This window comes from Pseudochaenichthys georgianus, chromosome 7, assembly GCF_902827115.2.
Source record: "Pseudochaenichthys georgianus chromosome 7, fPseGeo1.2, whole genome shotgun sequence".
Lineage (NCBI taxonomy): Eukaryota > Metazoa > Chordata > Actinopteri > Perciformes > Channichthyidae > Pseudochaenichthys > Pseudochaenichthys georgianus.
Window position 1 is genome coordinate 43,681,000 of NC_047509.1, and position 26,760 is coordinate 43,707,759.

At 41.6% G+C, this 26,760-nt stretch overlaps 1 protein-coding gene across 1 annotated transcript in view; it reads right to left on the reverse strand.

Annotated features, from left to right (window-relative positions):
* The window catches only part of cetp (cholesteryl ester transfer protein, plasma), a 43,256-nt gene that overhangs the window by 8,218 nt on the left and 8,278 nt on the right, over positions 1-26,760 (reverse strand). Inside the window, exons 2-12 of the mRNA XM_034088219.2 lie at positions 26,366-26,480; positions 26,152-26,283; positions 25,870-25,940; positions 25,084-25,171; positions 24,927-24,996; positions 24,753-24,813; positions 24,580-24,671; positions 23,347-23,446; positions 22,150-22,229; positions 21,375-21,425; positions 21,140-21,292 (exon numbers count right to left, since the gene is read on the reverse strand). Coding sequence (XP_033944110.1) covers positions 21,140-21,292; positions 21,375-21,425; positions 22,150-22,229; positions 23,347-23,446; positions 24,580-24,671; positions 24,753-24,813; positions 24,927-24,996; positions 25,084-25,171; positions 25,870-25,940; positions 26,152-26,283; positions 26,366-26,480 — 1,013 coding nt within the window. The remainder of the gene's footprint in view (positions 1-21,139; positions 21,293-21,374; positions 21,426-22,149; positions 22,230-23,346; positions 23,447-24,579; positions 24,672-24,752; positions 24,814-24,926; positions 24,997-25,083; positions 25,172-25,869; positions 25,941-26,151; positions 26,284-26,365; positions 26,481-26,760) is intronic.

The following is a 26,760-nucleotide window of genomic DNA, read 5'->3' on the forward strand; positions in this document are numbered from 1 at the left end:
TGTTCACGTCTTGCCGTGATACCGGGTTGGGATATTTGGCATGTCATGCATAAAACCTGTGTCATCTTTCTTGAAACTGACGTGTTTTCAAAATAAGTTATTTTTCTGCTTCTTCATACTCTGAATTGTCCTCCCGTCTCTCTTCCTTCAGCCATCACAACAACAATCAAGTCAGATCTGTCAAATGAAACACCTCTTCCCAAAGCGTGACTTCCCTAATGAGGGGGTGCGTTTTAAATATATTATGCAGCCCTACTTTTTGACTAACTGTATTATGCTTTTTAAGGAAAATCGTGACAAACTATGACTTATTCTTACATTTGTAGTTCTAGTTTTTATTTTAAAAAAAATGTCACGATATAGTATTTTCAAGTCGTACTTCAGTATGTCAAATTTAAGAATAAGTCATAGTTTGTCACGATTCTCCGTAAAAAGTCAAGTATAGTTCGTCAAAAAAACTTGAAAAAAGTCATTTTGTAGAATAGGATAGTTGAAAAGCTCAATAAAAAAAAGCATAATACAGTTAGTCAAAAGGTAGGAGCATGCACCCGCAGAATGAATGAAATTAAGGCAAGGCGGAAATATGAAAAAGGTGGATGAAGCTCAATGAATGTATGGAGTCTCATGGACTTGTTCAAATGCTTTTATCTGAGGAAATAGGGGAAACTGAGAGAATGGATTGGTATGAACCAAAAATATCTGCATTCATGAATTTCCTTGAGGGTGTGGAAATGTGGAAAAGCTCTCATATGGATCCTCAGACACTGAAGAACCCATGACAGTGTGTCCAATGCATCAGACAAGAGGAGCTCACCTGGTTCAAAGTCAGGATCAGCAACTTCTTCTGCTTCCTCAACCCACCTCAAAATGGCCACAGAGAGAGCTGCCCTCCTTGCCCGGGCAGCAGGATTAAAAGAAAAGCATGCACTCTAAATGGAAAAGACTCAACTGCAAGCACGATTTGAACGGATGGAAATGGAAGTGAACCTAGCTGAATCTGATGCAAAAATGAAAGTCCTGGAGCAGTTTGAGACTGGTTCACAAAATCCAACACAAGCAAAATATGATGGCATGAATGACTATTTAAAAGACTACAGAGTCTCCAATTACCTTTGCTGAGTTTGGACCTATTCCCAAAACACCACTTCAAAGGCTTCTATACCAACAACCAAGACCACCAGAAAATATTGGTAATACAAACCAAAGCCCTCAACACACAGCTACAGAAGCAGGAATTACAGGGACAAATAATAATGACAATTGGACTAATGACTATGGATGCTAATAGTGGCTTTGCTGAAGCCAAGAGACGGCTAAAGGTGCATTTTGAAGATGAGCTCAAGATAGCAAACGCATATATGGGAAAAGCTCTCAACTGGAACACTATAAAGGCAGAGGATGGAAAGTCACTGCACTGTTATGCACTTTTTCTGAGAGGCTGCTGTAATGCAATGAGGGATCTGCAGGACATTCTTTCAAAGCTACCTTACAAACTAAGGGAGAAATGGAGAACAGCAGCTTGTGACATTCTGGAGCGGAGCCATCAAAGAGCAAGATTACACGACCTTGTTGTATTTATTGAAAGACAAAATAGAATACTTCAAGAAGCTCGCTTTGGCTACATTCCCGATCAACTTAACAGTACAAAGACGGCTTTCAAGACCAAGACTCTTGTTGATTCATATCGAAATAAGAGCAAGGGCAGCAGTTTTGCAACCACAGTGTCAGACAGCCGTGCAGAGAAACTCAAAGAAGACAAATATCCTGTTAAAAGCTACATTTCCTCCACTAACAATGACACCTCATGTACCTTTTGTACCGGCATGCATCCTTTAGCTGAATGCCATACAATACATTCAATATCTCATGAAGCTAAAATTGAGTTTCTGAAAGAGAAGGGACTATGCTTTGGCTGCCTGAAGGTGGGGCACTTGAGCAGGAACTGTAACAGGAGAATGACCTGTCAAACCTGTCATGCTAAACATCCAACTATTGTGCACATTAAAAGATATTCTAAGCCTGAAACTGAGAACTTTAAACAAGATAAGGCAGAGCAGCAGAGTGGAGGAGCAAGGCCTGCAGAGACATCCATCAGCAGTGCTCTTGTTTCAGTAGGAGAAGGTGAAGGAATCAGGGCTGGTAAAGACAGCATACTTGCCATAGTGCCAGTGAAGGTGAAACTCTGCCATGGAAATAAAAGTATACTGACCTCTGCATTCCTGGACCCTGGTAGTACTGACACATTTTGCACAGAGGGGCTCATGAGGCAGCTAGAGGACGGAGAACTGAAGTCCTTTTTCAAACGATTCCTCAATTGTTACCCTTGAGAAGCTTATTGAAAGACAATATATTAACGACTTTCCAGAGAAAGAGTATGAAGAGGAAAGACAAATATCAGTTGATGACCGAAAGTTCATGCAGATTGTATCAAGCTTGGTTTCTCTTAAAGATGGCCACTACAACTTACCTCTTCCTCTAGATCAGGGGTGCCCAACCTTTTTTGAACCAAGAGCTACTTTTAAAGTTGTCAGTCTGCCGAGATCTACCAGTCCAAATAGAGAGGGGAGGGGGGGGCAGGGGTGCTAGCAAACTGTCCATGATGCCTTTTAAAAACATAAAAAATGAAGGGCGGTGACGGCCCTCAGCGAATCGAGCCGGCCCTTGACGACCGGCTGTTCTGTGATTCTCCAGATCCGCGGAGGGTGGGAAATACATACCGGAAGTAATAAAAGACTTGCAACGGGACGGTGTTCCCACGGGAAACAAAACTTTAAATATGAAATGAAACAATCTCATCTCTTAAAATTCACAACTTATTATGAATTAAACATTCACAAACTTATAATTATGTATTCACATGTTTAACTCTGTTACATATGCACGCAACGAACAGAAGAGCGTAGGGCAGAATTAGGAGGGAATTCCATCTCGTAGCGTTTGTGCACCGTTTTGAAATGCCGCTCTAAATTACCCTTCTTCGATAAAGCCACGCTCGCATTGCAGATGAGACAGATGGACTTTGAATTGGAATGGATACAAAAATAATCATCCTCCCACTCGGAGTGAAAATTATATATTTTGGGCTTTTTTACTTCTGCCATAATTGCGGTCTTGTGTGTGTGCGGACTGTCACTCCTGTTGCCACGGACAACGTCAGCGAACTAGAGCCCACTGCCCACCAGCCCTGCCCTGACACATGGGGTCACGCCAATCACAAAGCTTTGATGCGTTCAAGTGCATTATTCTGGCACAGGCAGATTATGTTATAGGATATTAACGATAAAACAGAATATTGTTGTTCTATTTTTAGACACATCTCGCGATCGACTGGGAATCTCCCCGCGATTGACTGCTCTAGATCAGTGTTTCTTTTTTTTATTCCACTTAAATAATAAAAAAACACTTGCGGACCACCTAACTCCACAAATATCCAAAATCAGAACAGATTACAAATCGCCTGAAAATGGTACAAACAATTGGCAACATGTGTGATGAAGGTGTTGCACACATCTGGAGGAATACCGGATGAGGGTCCATCTCTTTGGAGCTGTTTCCTCTCCAAGCTGCGCAAACTTTGCATTGCGACGAACAGCTGAGGACAACTGTGGCAAATTTGATGGAGAAGTGGCAGAAACAATCAAATCAAATTTCTATGTGGATGATTGCCTCAAGTCGCTAGCAACAGAAAATCAAACTATAAGCCTTATTAGGTCTCTCAGAGAAATGTGTTCCCTTGGTGGATTCAAGCTGACGAAATGGATAAGTAATAGTCGAGTGGTGCTAGCATCCATCCCTGATGAGGACAAGGCTAAACAGGTGAAAAACTTGGATCTGGACAGGGATACGCTGCCACATGAAAGAGCACTAGGGATGTACTGGGACATTGAAAATGATATATTCAGTTTCCGTGTGACTGTGAACAACAAATCCCTTACAAGAAGGAGTATACTCTCCACTCCGCTCTGTGTACGATCCCGTTGGATTTAGACCAGCTGGCCAGATGTCATCTCTCGCAAATTATGTTAGTTTTGTTAAGTGTTTTTGTCTTTGTCTAGTGATTTTCCCCTTTAATTTTGAATAGTAACCTTTCCTCTCGTTTCAGATACTCTGACGTCTGACCTCCCTTCCTTGTGTGTCTCCTACTCCTGTGATTGTCGACCCGCCCCTGATTGTCTCCACCTGTTCCCCATTACCTGGTGTATTTATTTTCCTCGTCTCCCTTTGTCCTGTGCCAGTTCGTTTCGTTTCTTGTGACAGTCTACCAGCGTATCATGCCAGAAAGAATCCCAAGCAGAGCTTTGAGCCACGTCTTGTCTAAGTATTCATATATTCATGCTCCTAGTGTTTTTTTTGTTAGTGTTTTTTCCTCATTAAGAGTGACTTTGTTTTGATACTGTTTTTCCTCGTTAAGAGTGATTTAGTTTTTGTTTACCACTGTCGTTGAGCTTTGGTTTGAATAAAACCTTTTTTGTTAAAAACCTATGTGAGTTGTGCATTTGAGTTCAAACCTGTTTATTCAGTCGTAACACCAGATTCCAAATTGACAGGTGTGTAAAACCCAAGAACTTTGGAAGAGTGAAAACTGCACAGTTACACACGTTTTGTGATGCAAGTGAAGAGGGATACGGTACCGCAAGTTACCTGAGATTCACCAATGACATGGAGACCTCCTCCATGTCATTGGTGAATCTCAGGTAACCAGCCTTTGTGATGGGAAAATCAAGAGTTACCCCACTAAAAGTCATGACTATTCCAAGGTTGGAACTCACTGCTGCTACATTGGCTGCATGAATGGACAAAATGCTCCGATCAGAGATACAAGAAGAGCTCCTGGAATCAGCATTGTGGACTGACAGCCAGTCAATACTGAAATATATTAGAAAGAGGACTTATTATATATCCTCCCAAGATGGCAGCACGTCTCGTTCTGTGTCTGTATGTCTATGACTTGTATTATTGAGTGATTACATCTAAATTGTCTGGCGGACACTTTCAATTTTTCAACTGCTACATCTCAAATCCTAATCGTAAATGTAGTAGTGTGACTTACCGGCGGAAATACCGGCTACTTGGACTATTGGAGCCTGTTCAACTCGGCAACCGGACTACACATTGATGGGTCCAATTATTTTTCTCATCCTAAAGGGAAGTTCCTGGCTTTTTTTAATTGTGCACTGATCTGTATCTGACTCTGTTACGATCCCTACTGATCCAGTTTATTTACTTTTAAACCAGCGATGCATCGGGTCGGGCTTCCTGTTTACATGTGACGTCACGACACGCATCATCCCCAGCTGATCGGGTGGTTGAAAATTCCTGGAACAGATTTTATATGGGATTGACCCTGATTTTGTTCTGCACTAACTTGTCTTGTGGCGTGGAGCTCAAGAGTCTGCTGCTTTGGTCGGGTTCTCCACGTTTCACGGGATTTTAATTATGTCACTGCTTTTGGCTGTCCTATCCCTTTTAATTTGGAGCAGCACTTGGGGAAGTCCCCACGGGACCGGAATATCCCGTCCATTTCTCCCAACCCCGGTTTTACCAGGCCGGGGAATGTGCTCCTCTTGCAGTCCGCTGGGCACGATGTGTCTAATTGTACTCTTATTGTTGATTTCAGGAAATGTGCAACCTAACCCTGGACCAGATTCTTGTGTTAATGTTAACACCCCAGCAGATTTTAAATCTAGGTCTGGTCTTGGTCTCATCCATTTGAATGTGCGCAGTTTGATTGCTAAAATGGATATGATTCGTATTTGGGCACATTCAACCGATGCTGATATCTGAAACTTGGCTAACCAAATCAATTTCAAGAAAGGATATTTGCATTGACGGCTATAATGTGTATAGGACTGGTCGACCTAAAAAGGGTGGAGGTGTTGCAGTCTGTTAAATCGAAGTTTCATGTACCAATTATTCTCTCTAAGTCACTGACAAAACAATTGTAACTGTTGGCTCTTGACTTGGAAGTATCCAAAGCGCTTCATATTACTGTTGTTGGTAGCTACAGACCACCTTCAGCTGTCAGCGATGCTTTACTATCTTTAATGCAGCTTTTGTCCAGTCTTAACTATACCGAAATTGTCATTGTGGGTGACCTTAACTGGAACTGGCTGCTACCAGCATCTGATGTTAAAACATACTGCAATTCCTTAAATGTCTTTTTGATTGTTGTCAGTCCCACTAGACCCAATCTGAAATCTCCTGAAAAATCTTCCTTAATTGATCTAATCCTTACAAATGCTTCTCATAAATACACCCCTGCTTCTGTATTTGCAAATGACATCAGTGACCACTGTGTCATTGTCACGGTACGGAAAATACAAAAGTCCCTAAGACAAAACCCTGTATCATCATAACGCGTGATATGAAACATTTTGTAGAGCAGGGTTTTTTTCCACGACCTGTTTCTATTTGATTGGGACAAAATCAATCTCATTGCAGATGTTGAAACTGCCTGGACATTCTTTTATGATGGTGTTATTAAAATAGTTGATAGGCATGCTCCCTTAAGAAACTACAGAGTAAAAGGCAGGGACAATGCATGGTTCACATGATTTACTACACGAGTGCAATGTGGCATGGTCAAAAGCCAGGAGTACAGGTACAAATGGAAACTTTTTGAAAGAGGTTGAGCTTTTGGCGCAGTTTGACCCAGTAATGAAAGACCACATCCACAAGATTAAAAGTCAAACATCCCACACAGCTACTTGGGCAAAACCATTCAGAATGAGTTGATGGAATGCATCAGTGGAAAGATTCTATCAACAATAGTGCAAGAAATAAAGAAATGCAAGTACTTTTCCCTCATTTTAGATTGCACCCCGGATGTTAGCCACACTGAACAGCTGTCAGTAGTCATCAGAATTGTGACACTGGAAGAAGACCCCCAGATTAAAGAGCACTTCATGGGATTCCTAGTAGCAGAGGAGTCCACTGGTGAAAGTTTGTCCGCCCTGATTTTGAAGAGGCTGGAGGAGTTGCAGATTGCCTTTGATGACTGCAGAGGACAGTCATATGACAACGGCGCAAATATGAGAGGGAAGAACAAGGGAGTACAGGCCAGGCTACTGCAGTTGAACCCAAGAGCTTTGTTTGTGCCTTGTGGGGCACATACACTCAATTTGGTCATTGCTGATGCTGCCAAAAGCTCCAAAGATGCCATATCATGTTTTGGCATTGTGCAGAAGCTATACTGCCTGTTTTCTGCCTCTACACAGAGATGGGCCATCCTCAAGAAACACGAGTAGTGATATTCATACTGTTTCAATCACATTAGTATGCATGAAAAGCGACAGGTGACACGCCCCCCAATTGTGCAAATGAGCTAAGTACAGCCTTTGATGTGAGGTGTTATAACAGGTAGGTGTGATATAAGCCTCTGATGTTAATCTAGGTGTTGATTAAGGCAGTCTCTTTGAAGTTATGCTGTCTTGCCCCTGTCCCCTCAGAGTTGTCTAATCTAATTAGCCTTTGATGTTTGCCCTTTGATGTGAGGTGTTATAACAGGCAGGTGTGATTTCACACTGGTGTGTTATAAGCCTTTGATGTTAATCTAGGTGTCTCTTTGAAGTTATGCGTGAGACTGTCTAGCCCCCCTCCCCCTCCCAGCCCAAGCCTCTCCCCTTTCTCCACCCCTTCCTTTGGCTATGACGCCAGCAGATAGTGGGGGGTGGAATTAGATGAAAATAGAAATATGCTCAAACTAAATAAAAAGACAGTCATTTCCACTTGGCCAAGAAAAATGACCAAGAGACGCCTCGATATGGGTTTAATCAGCGAGAAGCCTGTGACAACTTACCGCCATCCGTCCGGAGCGCCAGTCAAGAAACGAATGCAGCGTCTGTGCGGGGTTCAGACGCCTCCAGCCGAAGATCTGTGCACAAACGTATCTCATGCCCTCTTTGGTCATGTGCACGCGTTCATGTGTGTTGAAGGAGGGGCTCTGTGAGGAAGTGGCAGATTTTCCCCGGTTGTGTACTTTCATATACGTAAAGAGGGAAATAATAAAATATCCTATTGCCCCCATGATCTTTTGTCTTTTTTATAATTACTTCACACAACTATAAGGAAACCCAATATTAAGTTATATGAGGTTGTATGGGGGTAATATTAGAATTTGACTGGTGAAAAAAAGACTCTCACTTTTACAGAGGGCTCCGCCTCCCACTCAACATAACAAGTCCCGCCCTCCTCACCAGATCATTTAAAAGTAAGGGGGTGGAAATAGATGAAAAAAAGAAATACGCTCAAACTAAATAACAAGCCAGTCATTTTCACTCGCCAAGTCACCTTTCAAAAAAATAAAAATGGCCAAGAGACGCCTCGATATGGGTTTAATCAGTGAGACGCTTGTGACAACTTACCGCCATCCATCCAGAGCGCCAATCAAGAAACGAATGCATTATCTGTGCCGGGTAATCTGAAGAATGGAGAAAACATATGGACCCCGTAGTGTTAAAGCGACACTGACCTCAACAGATTGGGCTGTGCTAACTCTGGTGTCTTCCAGAGATCTCCACGCAACCACTGTATCGGAAGAAGTAGTGCATCAAGAAACCATAGTGGAACCATCGGTGTACAAGATATTTGCAAAGAAAAGCAAAGAAACACAGACAGCATGCGAGATCAAAGAAGAGTTTTCACCGCTGCCCCTCAATGTGGAGGAAGAAGAAGGAGATATTCCCCCGCTGCCAGAAGTGAGAAGAGTCCTGACAAGCACCGTCTGGGAAACTAAATGCGGACCATCGGGGCGATGGTATTACCGCGCAAGCCGTTTGGTGACGCTGGGGAAGGACCCCTCTGATGATTTTGTTTTGGAGTATTTCAACTCTACATGCGGGGTTTTTCAGACATCCTTGCGGGTGCCTCTGACTGATTGGCTGAAAATGATTGATAGAAAAGCTACAAAGCTTAAAGAACTTTTTAAACAGAGTCAGACATCGATGGACATTATACTGGTGAAAAAGGCTCTCACTTTTCCAGAGGGCTCCGCCTCCCACTCAACATAACAAGTCACACCCTCCTCACCAGATCATTTAAAACTAAGGACCCCTCAAAGAAATGCATTGTGTTTTCTACCTATGTAAAAAAAGCGGTTGTCTTACGAAAATGTGTTATCTCTGTATCAAGATGATGTGTTTAAAAATGAATTTTGTGAAAAATACCAACGGTGTGAGAGACGTCATAAAGACATTCATTTTAACCACAGTGTTTGTTCTCTTCAAATGTTTAAAGATTGTTACAAAATGTAAAAGTAATACAAATAAAAAGGTATGGAGACAAAATTAATTCAGGTGACTGTCTTTATTAGGAAAACAAAAATATAATACAAATGGTTTAGGGCAGGGGTCGGCAACAGGCGGACCGCGGTCCGGATCCGGACCCAGACGCCGACCTATACGGACCCGGAGCTATAATCAATAAGCTACATTAAAAGGGGATTTTTCGGCGCCTCCCGCTTTTTTAACGCTGATTTTGGTGACTTGTGTAATTCGTGGAGAACCGAAGAGTTTTCGTTTTGGGGGTGGGGGGGGGAGTCCGTCCGTCATTCTGACTGACGGACAACTTCTCACTTCAAAAAAGAAGAAGAAATCTAGACCGCAAAAATAATTAAACAAGCGAGTGCCTGTTTTTCCTGGCCAAGGACAGGTTCCTTGAACACAACACGAGCGTAACGTGTCTTCACGTGGTATGTCTCGTCTGAAAGGAGTGCTGACAGAGAGCACCGGAACGCCGCTCCAGCCCTTAAAATATTGCAATACCCATAAGGAGCCGTACACATGCCACAGTGTTTGCGTGGCTGTGTCTTTAGTTGTAAGCACAGTGGCGATCTGATGTTATTAGCATCTGGTTAGCTAGCTATGCTAACGAATTTAAAGCGCTTTTCTACAACCAGGTGGAAGAGAGCTCTCTCCTGAGAGGCTCAAATAACCTCAGCTCAGTGAGGTTAAGACACACCTTGATATGATCAATATAGTTATTAATGAGACTAAATGAAAAACAGGTATAAAATACTATATGACAGTAACAAAAAAGTTGTTAAAAATAACAAGAATAGAGTTTAAAATGGGAGTGATTTGTAAAATATCCAAAAAGAAAAATATGCTTACAGTACTGTTTCATATGGGTGTTGAGCGATGTATCCATAGATCTCTTAATGTTGCTCTCAAAGCGTAACAGATTGATGCTTTTAACTTCAATATTTAAAAAAAATATCTTCCCGGGGGAGCATGCCGCCGGACCCCCCTAGAGGAGGTTAGGTCCCCCCCCACTTAAATCATGTTCACATGGATAGGATACTAAATACATTTGCACACATCTTGTGTCCATATCTTTTTGTTTTGGTGGTCATGCCACACCGTGCACATGCATGCACGAGTCATGGTAAAATATCTGGATTAAGAGGTTGCTTTATCTTTGCACAGCATGAAAGAAAGGCCAAATTAATGGGCTGTGATTTTAGTTTTTTTAAGCAGAGCTTGAGTTCAATAATTTGTACGGCCCTCGGAGGATGTTGTAAAAATTGAAAGGAAAAAGGTTCCCCACCACCCCTGCTGTAAATAATAATCAAAACCCTTGATTTGTAACTTAACATCTCTGTCTCCTATTGATCTGAGAATATTATAAAGAATAGCAGTTAATTGAAGCATTATAGCACAGGCCTTTGTCAGATGGTATATTACGCTGTTTTGTTCCTGCTTCGAATAGTTCTCTCTTTTTTCACCATGTGTTTGCATCCCTGTAACCAATGAGCACCTGCATGTGTATGAGAATAGCCCTGACACCATTTCAGCCCAGATTTACAAACTCCTGACAGGACAAGGTCGAGCTCAATTCTTACACTGAATTTAAAAAAAGTGAGTGAGGGACTGCAATATAAATGGGAAAGAAAGAGAAACTTTAAAACTGTTCAATTGTTATGATGTGTAAAGACTGATATTGTTCTATAATCGTCTGAAACTGTTAAGTCATGATGTGAAACGGTTACCAAAGAAAAAGGGACTCTCAAGCTGCTGCTACACTTTATTTTATTTATCTAAAATTAAGCACTTTTATGATGCACATATTTTCAAAAGCTATTTTATTTATTTTCTCCATTTTATTTGTAAATGCAGCCCGAGAGGAATATTACACATATCCACAGTATTTAATGTATATCTGTAGAGTTAAATGTTAATTGACAATAAATAGTTGTTTTTGAATTGTACTTTCTTTATTTGATTGGCAGTCAGTTGTTGATTACATGCAGACGTTGATAAATCTACAGGTCACTTCAATACATATCACACTAATTCATGAAGCAAGTTAGACATTTTGATGTTCCGGACCTTTGCATGGGAAGATTTTCTCTAACTGGACCTCGTTGAATTTTAGTTGAAGACCCCTGGTTTAGGGGGTAAAATGTAACCATCTTGGACTTAATATTCTAACAAAATACTTTATCTGAATACATTTTCTTTTAAACGCACTTTTTGAAATTATTTATTTATTATTTCAGTGGAACAATCCAGTTTTTGTTAACATCAATGCTTTTTTCTCTTTTCTTTTGTTACTAAGATACTTATAGACACACTTTGGCGTATGCAACACTTAACAACTGGTAGAATATTAAGTACTTTGTAAGAAATTTGGTTTTCTTTTAATGGCAGGGTTTTTACATTTTTTTTTTTTAAAAAACACTTGTTCAGTTAAACAAGGTTTTTTCTTTTCTGATAACCTTACATATTTTAGTTATTTTCTGCTACCAAGATACTTTAAGATACACCTTGATGTACGCAACACTTAACAAAGGGTATAATATGAAGTACTTGGTAAGGAATGGGGTTTTCTTTAAGGGGTGCAAAACTTTAGAACTGGGTAAAATATTCATTAATTTGTAATGAATTGAGTTTGTCTTTCTTTTGATTTTCAACATACTATTTGTACACAATGACTTTTCCATACTTCTGACAAACTATACTTTTTGACTTTTTCTGTAAAATCTTGACAAACTATTACTTATTCTTAAATTTGACCTATTGCTGCTTGGCTGGAGATGATAGATGAAAAAGCTACAACGCTTAAAGAACTTTTTTTTAAAACTCTCAATTCTACATAGATGACTCCCCCCATTCAACGCAATAAGTCCCACCCTCCACTCAGCAAATCCTCTAAAACGAAGGACCCCACTAAGACGACCGTTGTAAACTAGCCATGGAGCAGAGAATAGCCAAGACTCCCCCCGCGAGTTGTAGCCAGGAACAGACTCCTGGACTACCATCATCACCACCATTTTGGACACCCAAATCTTGCAATACTACTGCTGCTGATTTTGCTCCTTGGGCCAAGACGTCTCTGTTTATGGACACAGTGAAATCGGTGTTGGTTGATATTGTGGAGAGGGTGATACATCGGTACAGAGAAGAAATTTGCAACGGGTGCCGAGTCAGTCACCCCGGCCAGAGGCAACACGATTTTCTGAATGACAAGCCCGATTTTTTCTTCAGAAACAATTACAACGCGTTAATGAAAAGACTCTGGCTCACCGACTTCATTACTGAGATCGACCAGACTCTTATTGATAAAGACATTTTCACGGATGATTGGAGGATCCAAGGCGCTTCGGAGGCTTTACTTCACAATCTCAAAAATTGCAGACGCCTCAAGGAGAGACTTGACAAGATCCATGCCGAGTTGGATGGAGAAGAAGAAGACTAATAACCAGCAGTTGACTGAAGCCAGGGATTTGTTCGATACATTGACTTTTTTCTTTAAAGTAAAATAAAAATGGGAAACTACTATGCAAAACGCTCTATATATATTGATCATAATGTAGTCAATACCCTTTTAATAAGTGTGTTGATGAGGACGATTGAAAACGGAACGAGTAGTGACCACTGTGTAAAAAGAATGGCTGAAGTTTGTAAACTGGAAGACATTGTGGATATCGTTCGTTCTGGCAGTACTATTCCGGGTCATTGGGAAACGATTGTAAACGAAACATTTAAAGTGGTCCTGGAATCTTCATTTTCCGAAACATTCTGTAACATTACCGCAGAAATGAAACAAACATCAAAAGTGTATCATGTGCTCTCATTGTATGCTCTGTTTGTAGATGTAATGCATATTTGTGTCGAAAACAGCATACATGACTGAAGTGAAAAAACTCCATCAGAAACAAGGCTGTTTTGAACATTTGACAAAATGTATGCTTAATTCTCTCAAAAAGATACTGAAAGATACACTTTTGTGTTTAAAAGCTGACCACTACCATGAAAGTACTCTGTGTCAGTAGATTTCATCAAGCATCTGACTCTTATTGGCAGTTTGTGATGTTGAGGCTATTTCAGTGAAACAAGGCTGTTTTGACTTTGATGAGTCAAATGTACAACTTGCGAATGTTGTATAAGTCAAATTGCCGATTGCCATATTAAAACAGCAGCTGCAATTCACGACATGAAGAAGGCAGTCTCTGCATAGCATATAGGAGATGCAGTTATTTCCAGCATTCTTTATTTAACATTCATTCAAGTATGTTATGCCTTTTATCTGCTAATGTACAGGAGGACGGGTGATAAACTGTCTGTCTAGTTGGCTTACATAACAGTTAAAGTTTACAGCCTAAAAAATATGGAGCATTTTTCCCCCTTTTATTCATTTTTATGTCAATTTGCACATTTCATGGTGACGCTCAGCCTCTCCCCTTAACTCCTAACAGTCATCATCATGGTGATGCTCAGCCTCTCCCCTTAACCCCTAACAGTCATCGTCATGGTGATGCTCAGCCTCTCCCCTTAACTCCTAACAGTCATCATCATGGTGATGCTCAGCCTCTCCCCTTAACCCCTAACAGTCATCATCATGGTGATGCTCAGCATCTCCCCTTAACTCCTAACAGTCACCATCATGGTGATGCTCAGCCTCTCCCCTTAACCCCTAACAGTCATCATCATGGTGATGCTCAGCCTCTCCCCTTAACTCCTAACAGTCATCATCATGGTGATGCTCAGCCTCTCCCCTTAACCCCTAACAGTCATCATCATGGTGATGCTCAGCCTCTCCCCTTAACTCCTAACAGTCATCATCATGGTGATGCTCAGCCTCTCCCCTTAACCCCTAACAGTCATCATCATGGTGATGCTCAGCCTCTCCCCTTAACTCCTAACAGTCATCATCATGGTGATGCTCAGCCTCTCCCCTTAACTCCTAACAGTCACCATCATGGTGATGCTCAGCTTCTCCCCTTAACTCCTAACAGTCATCATCATGGTGATGCTCAGCCTCTCCCCTTAACTCCTAACAGTCATCATCATGGTGATGCTCAGCCTCTCCCCTTAACCCCTAACAGTCATCATCATGTTGATGCTCAGCCTCTCCCCTTAACTCCTAACAGTCATCATCATGGTGATGCTCAGCCTCTCCCCTTAACTCCTAACAGTCACCATCATGGTGATGCTCAGCCTCTCCCCTTAACTCCTAACAGTCATCATCATGGTGATGCTCAGCCTCTCCCCTTAACCCCTAACAGTCATCATCATGGTGATGCTCAGCCTCTCCCCTTAACTCCTAACAGTCATCATCATGGTGATGCTCAGCCTCTCCCCTTAACTCCTAACAGTCACCATCATGGTGATGCTCAGCTTCTCCCCTTAACTCCTAACAGTCATCATCATGGTGATGCTCAGCCTCTCCCCTTAACTCCTAACAGTCATCATCATGGTGATGCTCAGCATCTCCCCTTAACTCCTAACAGTCACCATCATGGTGATGCTCAGCCTCTCCCCTTAACTCCTAACAGTCATCATCATGGTGATGCTCAGCCTCTCCCCTTAACTCCTAACAGTCACCATCATGGTGATGCTCAGCTTCTCCCCTTAACTCCTAACAGTCATCATCATGGTGATGCTCAGCCTCTCCCCTTAACTCCTAACAGTCACCATCATGGTGATGCTCAGCCTCTCCCCTTAACTCCTAACAGTCACCATCATGGTGATGCTCAGCCTCTCCCCTTAACTCCTAACAGTCATCATCATGGTGATGCTCAGCCTCTCCCCTTAACTCCTAACAGTCATCATCATGGTGATGCTCAGCCTCTCCCCTTAACTCCTAACAGTCATCATCATGGTGATGCTCAGCATCTCCCCTTAACTCCTAACAGTCATCATGTCAACCACAACACAGAGAAATACTGATAGAAATGTGTGTGTAGTTGTTGATACATTGCTGACAGAGGGAACTACATTTGAATACAGATTTAAGAAATACCAGTTTTTGAGCATGTAGTAAGCATGTTTTGTCTTGACTATATTATAATAAAATAATATAGTATGTATAGTATTGAATTGATTATGATTATTATTATTAGTAGAAGTAGTTTATTTGCATTAATTATATTTTAATCTTTTTGAGGCTAGTATTTGGCAGGAAATGCAGACGTATTTACCTGTAAACGCATACTGAACGACATACATGCACATTTACCATTTACCTCACTGTATAAAAAAGTAACTGTTGATAATATTAATAAACAGGAATTATATTTGCAAAGTTTCCAACAATTTTTTTTTCACTCCTGTCGGTTGGGGGGGGGGGGGGGGCTCAGGGATCTGTTTTAGGACCATTGTTATTTATTATTTACATTAACAGTCTTAATAACAATGTTTTGAATGCAAATTTGCATTGTGATGCTGATGATACAGTTATTTATTGTTCTGCGTCCCCCCCGAAGCAGGCTCTTTGTCAGCTCCAGAATGCTTTTAACATTGTACAATCCAACATGAGTGAATTGAAACTTGTTTTAAATGCTGCCAAGACAAAGCTAATGATGTTCTCGAAAGCAAAACCCAAGGTCTTGAACCTTCCTCCTATCACCACCTTGCAGGGGACGAAGATTGAATCTGTGTTGCAGTATAAGTATCTTGGAATTATAATTGACAATTCGCTTTCTTTTAAACCACACATTGTGGAACTCTTGAAAAAGATTAAGAATACAATTAGGTATTTTCTTTGAAACAAGTCTTCTTTTTCATATGAGGCCAAAAAGAGACTAGTGTCTGCAACCTTTCTGTCTGGATTATGGAGATGTGGTTTATATGAATGCATCTTCTCAATGCCTTCACTCGCTGGACACCGTCTGCCCCGGTGCACTGAGATTCATCACAAACCTCAGATCCTTGACACACCTCTGCAATCTATACACTCGTGTTGGATGGTCTTCCCTGACCACGCGTAGACTGAAACATCCTTATATATAAGGCTATTCTTGGTGCTCTTCCCCCTTATCTAAGGATGTATCGAAAATGCACAGGATCCTATCGGCTTCGCTCCGAGAACTTTTTCCTTTAACTGTACCAAAGGTCCGTACTGAGCTGGGGAAGAGGGCGTTCAGTTATGCTGCCCCTCAAGCTTGGAACCTGCTTCAAACTGAGCTGAAACTCAGAGAGCTGATCACATTAAACACACTCCAAGCAACTCTAACTGACCTTGAAGCAGGCCGCTGTGTCTGTAAATGCTTTGGCTAAGCTTGGTGTATGACTGTGTTGTGATTGTGTTTTTTTTGGTTTTTTTTGATTGTCTGTAACTGTAAAACTGTCTGAAACTGTGCTGTTACCATTCTTGGGCCAGGACTCTCTTGAGATTTTTAATCTCAATGAGACCTATCCTGGTTAAATAAAGGTAAAAAAAAGAGGTTCCACACTTTCCGGATTGCTGTTATTCATAACCTCACAAAAGTGAACCAGTGGCGGTTTGTCGACTCCAAAAACAACCCCGCTGATGATGCTTCACGAGGACTGAGCATTGAATCCTTTTACAGTTCAAAGGGATGGCTTCAGGGTCCAGAATTACGGAAGAAATCCAAATCACAGTGGCCAAGTGTTCCAAAAGAACTTGGTTCTCTCGTTACAGATGACCCCAAAGTACGCAAAGAAGCTATTGTCACCAGCATTGTCACATGTAAGATGGAAAAAACTTCAACAAGCAAGCTCTTGGACTATTACTCTTCATGGAAGGACCTAAAAAGAGCTGTTGCATGGATAATGAAATTAAAGACAATCCTCCTGCAGAGGAGAGACAAAATAAAAGATGGCTCCACTGATCTTGGAGCAAAGCAGGATAGAGGAAAGAGACTGAAGGATCAGATGCTTCTGCTCAAAAGGCCTACAGCTAAAGCACTAAGACTTTCAGTAGAGGACACGGAAAATGCTGAAAAAGCCATTATTTGCCACGAGCAGAGACGGCATTTCAAAGAGGATTTTGCCTTGCTGGAAAAAGGAAGACAGTGCAATAGAGGAAGCTCCCTATACAAGCTGGACCCTATCATTGATGCCGGGCTTCTGAGAGTTGGAGGAAGAACTACAAAGATGGCTATGCCAACTGAGGTCAAACATCCAATGATTCTACCGAAACATTCTAATATTTCCAAGTTGATACTAAGCCACATCCATAATCAAGTTGGAAGAGGTCACATGCTCTCCAAACTCCATCAACGTTACTGGCTATCCGCTGCAAACTCTTCAGCATGGAGGATCATAAAGAACTGTGTGTTTTGCAGACGCCTACAGGCCAGCGACCTCATTTACAAAGCCTTGCGTAGAATTCTCGTGGGAAGGTTGCTTACGTAGGACAAAGCAAATAAATACACAGACGTTTTACGATTTATAAAACACTGCGTACCGGCACGCACGTCCTACGCCCGTTTCCCTTTATAAATCACAATCAACTCGAAATACAGCGCAGCATTTGCGGGCTTCACGTAACGCCCATATTTGCCTATAAATAGTCAAAGAAACACCCCGTATTAATATTAATTTTGACTGACAGCATCGCAGGAAATGACGACAGAGCAGCTAAAAAAGACATCTCCCACCGTGTCAGATTTTAGTTATTTTGGGGAGGTGGAGATAAATCATATTGTTAGGTGGATGCAGTTTGAACCAGAGTAGCAGTATGGAGGTCGGATCGTCACCAAAATAAATAAATAAATGGTCCGAAAAAGGTTAATGACAAAATACAGATAACCTTCCTCAGGCAGTGTGTCAGTGTGTTTGTGCCGGGGACAGGAGACCCCCCCTTGATGAGCAACTGTACGAAGGTATCGGGGGATCCCTGCGGAGTGGAGTCAATTCATGTTCATTTTTTTATTTGGTTGGTTTGTGTTCCAACATTTCATAACGTTATAACAAGATATTCGAGGTGGTTTTAAATAACATATCCAAGTTATGATTTTGTGTGCACTGAGGAGTCTCAAACAGGCGTTTGTTTAATCATTTTAAGATTGGCTTTAATCAATGTTTTAAAATGAATTCTTCATATATGATAAATGAGAGGTAACATTTTATTTATGGTATTATTTCCACATATTTCTCTCCATTCTTCCTTCTGCCAACGGTGTCGCAGTGTCTCGTCTCTCCCGTTTTTGTGCGTACCGCGTGGGGTCAGAGTATGGGTCAGAGTTTGCGTGGAAGACCACACATTTTCCCGTCAAGTTTGTTTTTTATAAATCGCAAACATTGCTTAGAAAGTGGCGTACGCCATCTTTTGAGCGTACGCACCGTTTATAAATGAGGCCCCAGAACTGGAGAGCAGAAAATGGCTGATCTCCCACTTGATCGAATAACACCTGATCTTCCACCTTTCACTCATGTAGGCATAGACTATTTTGGACCCGTCGAGGTGAAACGTGGCCGAGCTCAAGTCAAAAGATGGGGAGTAATCTTTACCTGCCTGGTAAGCCGTGCTGTTCACCTGGAAGTTGCCAGTCATTTGGATACAGCTGCATGCATAAACGCTCTTCGTCGATTCATCTGTCGCCGAGGCACAATAAAGAGCATCAGAACAGATCGAGGCACCAACTTCATCGGCACACAAAAGGAACTGGAGGAGTCTGTAAAACAACTGGATAACAACACAATCAAGCAAACACTACTCAAAGAAGGAATTGATTGGACGTTTAATCCCTCCTCTGGAGCTCACCATGGCGGAGTGTGGGAGAGGCTAATACGACTGGTTACAAAGATCCTCCATTCTGTCCAGAAGGAACAAACATTGGATGATGATGCTCTGCACACAGCCTTGTGTGAGGTTGAGGCAATAATGAACGATAGGCCAATCACAACGGTGACAAATGACCCAAACGACCTTGAGCTCCTCACACCTAATCACCTACTTCAGTTAAGAACAAATCCAATCTTGCCCCCAGGACTCTTTCAGAGAGAGGATCTGTACTCACGGAGAATATGGAAACAGGTGCAATACCTTGCTGACCTGTTTTGGAAGCGCTGGACCAGGGAATACCTTCCTTTGATGCAAGAACGGAACAAATGGAATACAATCAAAAGAAACTTCACCCCCGGAGACTTGGTCGTCATCGTTGATGAGAACGCACCGAGGAACACTTGGCTCCTGGGATGCGTAGTGAAGACCCTTCCTGGTTCAAAAGGACTTGTTAGGAGTGTCCTGGTTAAAACCAAGACTAGTACCATTGAAAGACCCATAACTAAGCTATGTCTGCTTCTGGAGGCAACAGACTGAGCCTACTAAGCCTTAGCCTTTCAGTCACGTGCACATCTGACTGTTAGACCAACGGACTAGACTCTTGGTCTCCTACCCCCCCCATCAAAGGCTGCCTTTTGAACGCAGATCATTACAGACAATTAGTACTAGACCCACACACTCAGTACTGGTCTTACATGGACTTGAAAGTATGCAATATACTAAGTTAAGGTAAGTTGATAGGACACAGCTGATGGTGATGAGACGGGGACCGGAAAAGTATTTTGACCGTGTTCTTTTTGTTCTTTGAGACTGATAACTTTTATTTTACTATGAAGCGAAGACATGTGTCCTCCTATTTTCTATTCCGTCTCGACCAATGAATAAAGCTCATCTAATTCAACTACGATCTCAGCTTAATATTTTTGGAAACTAAGAGAGGCGCGTCAAAACCCACAACCTCGACAGAGGTGGCTATTAAATGTAGACCAGGATTAAAACGCCACCACAGTGCATGTCATTCAGAATTTAAATGCCAAAAGTGATAAACTGGACTGAAAAAACTGATACGTTGACTTAAATAAATGTATTATGTCAACAAATTACACATATGCGTATAAAGTTTGTTTAAAGCACTAACATTACATTTAAATAACAAATATCAGGTTCAACTTAATGCTAGGATTAAGGATTAAACCTTCTCCAATGTCACACACACAGCACACAGTGACATTTGGTCTCAGCTTTCAACCCATCCTAGTACTAGGAGCAGGGGGAATGTATTGTAACCCTAACCCAGGATGTGAACTGGGACCTCTCCAAGTACTGGTCCAAGCCCCTACTGACTGAGCCTCTGCCGGGACAATACTTTAATAATATTTAATATTGTACTAACACTCTTATAGGGAATCTGTTGAAATAATACATTTATTAAAGTCAATGTTTCAATGTTTCAGAGATGTGGATATGTTGGCTAAAAGTTAAAAGGTCAAAATAGTATACTTGCATCCACTTATATCCTGCATCCGCTTTGTTATGGTCTTAAATGTTGTCAGTCCATACAGATACAAAAAGGTCTGCCAGGTGACTTTGTTTGGCTATACCTGTTTCCTTTCAAATGCCTTGAAGTACAGAGATTCACATATGAGCATCAGACATATAACATATTATTATTAAAGAGAAGGTTCTTTGACAGAGGGAGACTCAGTAGAGGCATTGTACATCCTATGGAACCTTGTTGGCACATTGAATATCATCCTCAACTTGGAATCGCTCATTTTTTGTATACTACTGCACTCCTATGTTTAGTGTTGTAGACGCTCAACTTTTGAACTATTTATCAATGAATTTTAGCCGACAATATAAGCTGTTTTTCTATTACTTTGAGCCTTTATGTATGCCTCATTCTGTTATTGATTTCTAGCTAACTTTGTAATCCTTTTTTGTTAACTATTTTGATGCAAAAAACGAACTGAGACTATTGAGCTGCTTTACAATCTTCCACATATTCCCCAACAACTGCAGAAGCTCCTCTTCGGCTACCTTTCCCCCAGGCGGGAGACCACTGCAGACCAGAGGAAACTAGAGGGAGCATGTCTTTTGGTATGTAGGATGCGTCACAAAAGTGTTTTTAACCACATGAAATGTCACATAATAAGTGGCATAATACCGCTTGGAAGGAGAGAGTTGGAGCCCCCGCCCCCCCACAGTGCAGCTGAGCGGAGGCCGTCCCCCGGACATTCGTACCCGAGGTGGAGGTGTGGAGGTAGGGAACAGATGAACTCCACACTCTGAGCTGTGGAGAGCCTGATTCCAGCAGACACTGAACACACAAACACAACATAATATCACCTGTGTGTGTGTGCATTTGGATTGTGCAGGACGAAGAGGTGTTTACAAATTACCTTTCTGAAATATGCAGGCATGGTACTGGAGAGATTGGTCTTGAAAAGCTCCTGAAATTGCATTTAATGTAAAGTAAGACTTAACAAGATATGAAATATCACAAACTTAAGTTTCAACATCTGCAATCACATGGTTCTGGTGAGGAGAGATTCAAGACAGTAATTGTATCCAGTGGTGGAATATAACACATTCACTCAAGTACTTACGTATAGTTTTGGGGAACTTGTCCTTTACTATTTTATGCTACTTCATCTCAAAGGTAAATATCGTGCTTTGTACTGCACTACATTTGTTTAGTTGATTTATTTAGTGAGTAGGTACTTTTAACATAAATAACAACCTGTGTTTATATGTATATACTACTAATCTACTCAGTAGTACACAATGTATAACACTTGCTCCACAATGACAACGTACAGCATTACAAAACTCTAGTATGTATTTTCTAATAATAAAAACTGAATAATATAATATTCTATTATAATACAAAACTCCCAGAAGAGCCATCCTGCACAATCAGTACGTTCACTTTTGATACTTGAGTACATTTAGCTGATACAACATCACGTTGTAAAGGAGTATTTTTTAAATGTTTTATTAGTACTTTTCCTTAAGTAAAGGATCTCAGTACTTTTTCCAACTCTGGTTTTAACATATGCAGAACCAATGGGTGAGGTTCATATCGTCTCTATGCAGTAAGTACTACCCAAGCTAACTTGTATGAACAGATACCAGATCCTCCCATGTGTATGTGCACAGCTCTGATGTACTCACACTGAGCTCTGCTCCAGAGATGTTGAGCTGGAATCGGGCATCATGGTGTGCAGCAGTAACCATGGGGTTCAGAATCTGGTCTGGGGTTAAACACAAGTTATCCATTTCACCCTTACAACCGAGACACAACGCACCCTGCTGCTAACGCTGCTGTTCATTGGCTAAGATACTCACGATTCATAAAGTTAGATTTATTTCACTGAATTTATATTTGGCTTCTCTGAGATTAGCCTAGTTGCCAGCTCATAAAGTACATTTGTGAACCCGTAGATTATGAGTACCCCAAAGTTCTACGTTAGAAATGTTTATGTAGTAGGGTCCCCAGCACATAGAAACTGCCGGATGATAACTTGCATATGTTGGGCACTTTGCACAATTAGCATACATTGCGTTAATTAGCATTGAGTTCAAAAATAGCTTCACCGATTTGTACACTTTTTGAGTGGTTTTGGGGGTTATTGAGGATGCTGAGTCCATTTCTAACATTTTCAGTATCCAAAATGGCAGTCGGTTTTAACAAGAAATGCCAATATGTGTACTCGATTTGGAAGATTTAGGGGACTCTGGATTATTAGGATTGGACAGATTGCTTATTTATTTGAAAATAATTGTCCTCAGTAGAGGTAATCTTTTCATCCTGTGCTCTTTATATCCAATGGTTGCAGTCCAACTCATGGTGGTATCATCCCACAGAGAGGACAGATAGGTATTCCTTTCTGGTTAAAACTGACATTTTGATCCTGAAAATGTCCGAATTGATCCAGCATCCTCAATGAACCAAAAACACTCAAACTGTCTGAATCGCAAAAGCAATTTGTGTTACTATTGTTTAGCCTTTAATGCCATATTCAACCCAATTTATGCTAATTGCCCAACATGTGCAAGTTAGCATCCGACAGTTTCTATGTGCTGGAGACTGGGATTATATATTTATAACATAAAACTTTGGGATGCTCACACAGGAAACACATTTTGATACACTGGCACCAAAAGTTGGAAAGAGATTATTTTGATGCATTTGAAGTCTAGAAGTTCACAATCAACATGTATCAGATTTGTATTGTGTATTACATCAACTAAGATCCTGAAGAGCAGAGGGACCCGTTACATTATTGGATTCTCCCTCTAAGATAACCTTTTATTGTATTACCCCTGCACTTCCACATTTCAAGAGGCAGAGTACCGCTCACTGCTGACCTGAGATCCAGATGTAGAGCATCTTGTGTTCAGTCAGCTGACTGGGGTGGAACACAGACTCATTGATGACAGCAGACACGTTTCTGTATAAGGAAAGCCCCTGGAAGTTTTTAAAAAAAACAGTAAGTATTGGATGAACAGAAAGACAACAGAGTATTGATACTCAAAACAAGGAGATTATTATTATATCAAAAACGTTGCTTTCATGAACTGGAATTATATTGAAGATGACTGCAGTCTATACACTGCTGTTTACTATGAATCTAATACAGCTGCTCTCTCCACCCGAGCCCTGCTGCTGGTGATGGAGGCGTGTCTCTCTCTCCATTGCTTCCTGGTCATCCAGATGTCTCGTAACCGTCAGAGATGAGGACGGGAAGGGGCTCCGGAGTTGAGGATCAGGGTGGAGGATGTGATGTTTCAGTTCATCCTTCAGTTCAGGATCCAGTCACAGAGGGCGCTGTTGAGCCCGAGGTCCCTGAGCTTGATGGCCAGCTTGGAGGGCACAATGGTGTTGAAGGCTGAACAGCATTCTCACATGTGTTGCTCTGGTCCAGGTGTCAGAGGGCAGTGTGGAGGGGGGGGGCTATGGCGTCGTCTGTGGACCTGTTTGCTCTGTAGGCAGACTGCAGGGGGTCCAGAGAGTCAGGGAGGGAGGAGGTGACTAACCGCTCAAAGCACTTCATGGTGAAGGAGGTGAGTGCTACTGGGCGGTAGTCGTTGAGGCTGGTGATTATTGTCTTTTTGGGGACAGGAACGATGGTGGAGTGTTTGAAGCATGTGGGGACTACAGACTGCAGCCTGTTGAAGATGTCTCTGCAGCTGAACTGCACACACCCTGAGAACACGGCCTGGGAAGCCATCAGGTCCAGGAGCCTCGTGTGGGTTAACCCTTTTAAAGGATTTGCACACATCTGCCCTGTTTAAAGCAAAAGGGCAGGCCTCCTGGTCCTTCTGTCTACCCACAGACTGGCTGCTCTCCAGAGCGCCACCTGGAGTTCTTGTTCTCTTCCAAGTCAGCGCTGCTGTGCACGATAACCCATGATTTAAGTTTAGCATGAACCTCAGCATTTATCAAAGGTTTCTGATGGGGGAATATCCGTACATTTGCATTTGCCGATCTAGCAAAGCACCCTGCTGTCAATGTTTAACAGTTTCTCTTTTCATCTATTGATGGACTTTTTCAAAAGCAAGCAGCTTAGTCTTAGGTTGTATGCAGTGGAGGGGCCTTACCTTGTGGTAGGACTCTATGTAGTTTGCAGTGGTGACAGGGGCAGCAGACACACCGATGTCCACACTAATGTCTCCATCACGGAGGAACTGCTCTGTAAGCACAGACATATACAGGTGAACACACACACACACACACACACACACACACACACACACACACATTGTGCACACACCTGCTCTCTCTTGTATGAAGTCTGCCAGTATGTTTGCCACCTTGTTGATCTCCTTACAAATCTGCATTTGAAAACATATTCAATTCAGTGTTATCTTTACTCTGACTAAAGAAGACATGTCAACGTTTACTCTGAAAAGTGATGCATACTTTATGTATTTGCGTTGGTCCTCACCTGTCCCTTTACTAGCAGTTTGACAGTGAAGGTGATGAAGTCAGTGAAGAGCTTCTTCAGCCAGTTGGGTCTGGTCCAGGCAGCACACACAGCACGGTTACACACACATTATCATGCAGACTGCGTAACATCATTAGGGTTCAGTTGTGTAGCTTACGCTTTGTCGCCCTGCAGATGCAGACTGAGTTTGTGAAAATTAAGGAAACAGTCCGATGTGTCTGCTGCCACCTTCCCCTTTCCACAGTCTGACAGAGGACACACAAACAGAAGACATGTGAGGACGTGTAAGGACAGATTTAAAGTGAGTTAGTTGGAACAAATAGGTCCCAGTGTACTGTACTGTACTGTTTGTACGGCGACCTTGAGAGCCTTGAAAGGCGCCTATATAAAATAAATGAATTATTATTATTATTATTATTATTATTATTATTATTATTATACTGAACCAGCAGCTGCCTCGCTGAAGGACTGAATCATTACACACCAAACCTTTTCAAAAAGTAACATGAGAAAATATTTGGGATTTGCCAACATAAATAAAATGATGTGCTAACTTAAGGCTGTGTGTATGAGACAAATCCAATTGCATCAATTTGAAGGCAATATACATGTTTGTTGTAAAATGATCAGATTGTATATCTTCTTTGTAAGCTGTACTGTGCTGTGGCTAATACTTGAACAAAAAAAACATCTTATTGATATCTATTTTCTCTTGTATTTATTTGCACATTTGATATTAAGGTGAGCTAAAAATAAAAAAGGAAAGTAATCCGGTTACATTACTTTTATATGTTTGATGGATTTTTTACAGGTAACTAGAAATTGTAATGGAATACATTTTTTAAGTCACCCTCCGAACCCTGAGGGCCCGACCCAAGCATTGTTTTACTGCACTCACTTCCAAGCGCTAATGGCTGTGCACACATACAAAACAAGTACTTACACAGTTTGGGGTTGATTCCGAGATCAATCTGAGATTCAATTTCAAAGTCAATTGAATGTTCAAAGCTGACACTACATGAAAAAAGAAATACAAATGGCATATTAATACGCATCAATGTACTGGGGTTTGCAAAGGAAGTGATGTCACCATGCTGACAGAGCAACATACAGGAACTCAAGATGAATCAACAGAAGCACAGCGAGGAGGTGCAGTGCTGGTGTCAATGAAGTGTTCTGAATATGAATGATGTGCAGTGTTCAGATGCTGGTCACACAGACTCACAGCCAGCTGCCGTATCCATACTGGAGTCTCCCTTTAAAGACTGCCGACACATTTGTTATTTCCAGGGAGATCCCTTCCCCTGGATGCAGTTCAAATGCACTCTGACCAATCGACAGGTTGTGAATCTCCAAACTGGGTGAAAGATGAAACATGACCTGACTTTATGACATTTTGCGTGTCCATCTGTGTATTGTGGTTGTGTGTGCCCTCTTACTTTTCCAGGCCATATATGACTCTGCCTATAAGGAACAGGGACGTCTCTCCCTTCACACTGGGATATCTGGCATGTTGGAACGCTGCCTCAATCACTTTGGTTGTTTTCTCGTTCACTGCCCGCAGCGCACAAACACACATATGGTCAAAGACAGTTAGAACAACATTATGTAGCGACTTTACCTTTATACTACTGCCTCAAAAAAACTGTCTTGCAATCACTTTAAAAAAGGTGGGAGGAGCTTCTCAGACCCGTGGCGGGGGGAGGGTTAGTAGTGCCAGAACAGGAGCCATGCACCACCAAACAAGATTACTTCTCTGACTGGCTTTATCATGGGCGAGGGCTTCACAACATAAAAAGCAGCAGGACAATCAATCAATCAACAACTTTATTAA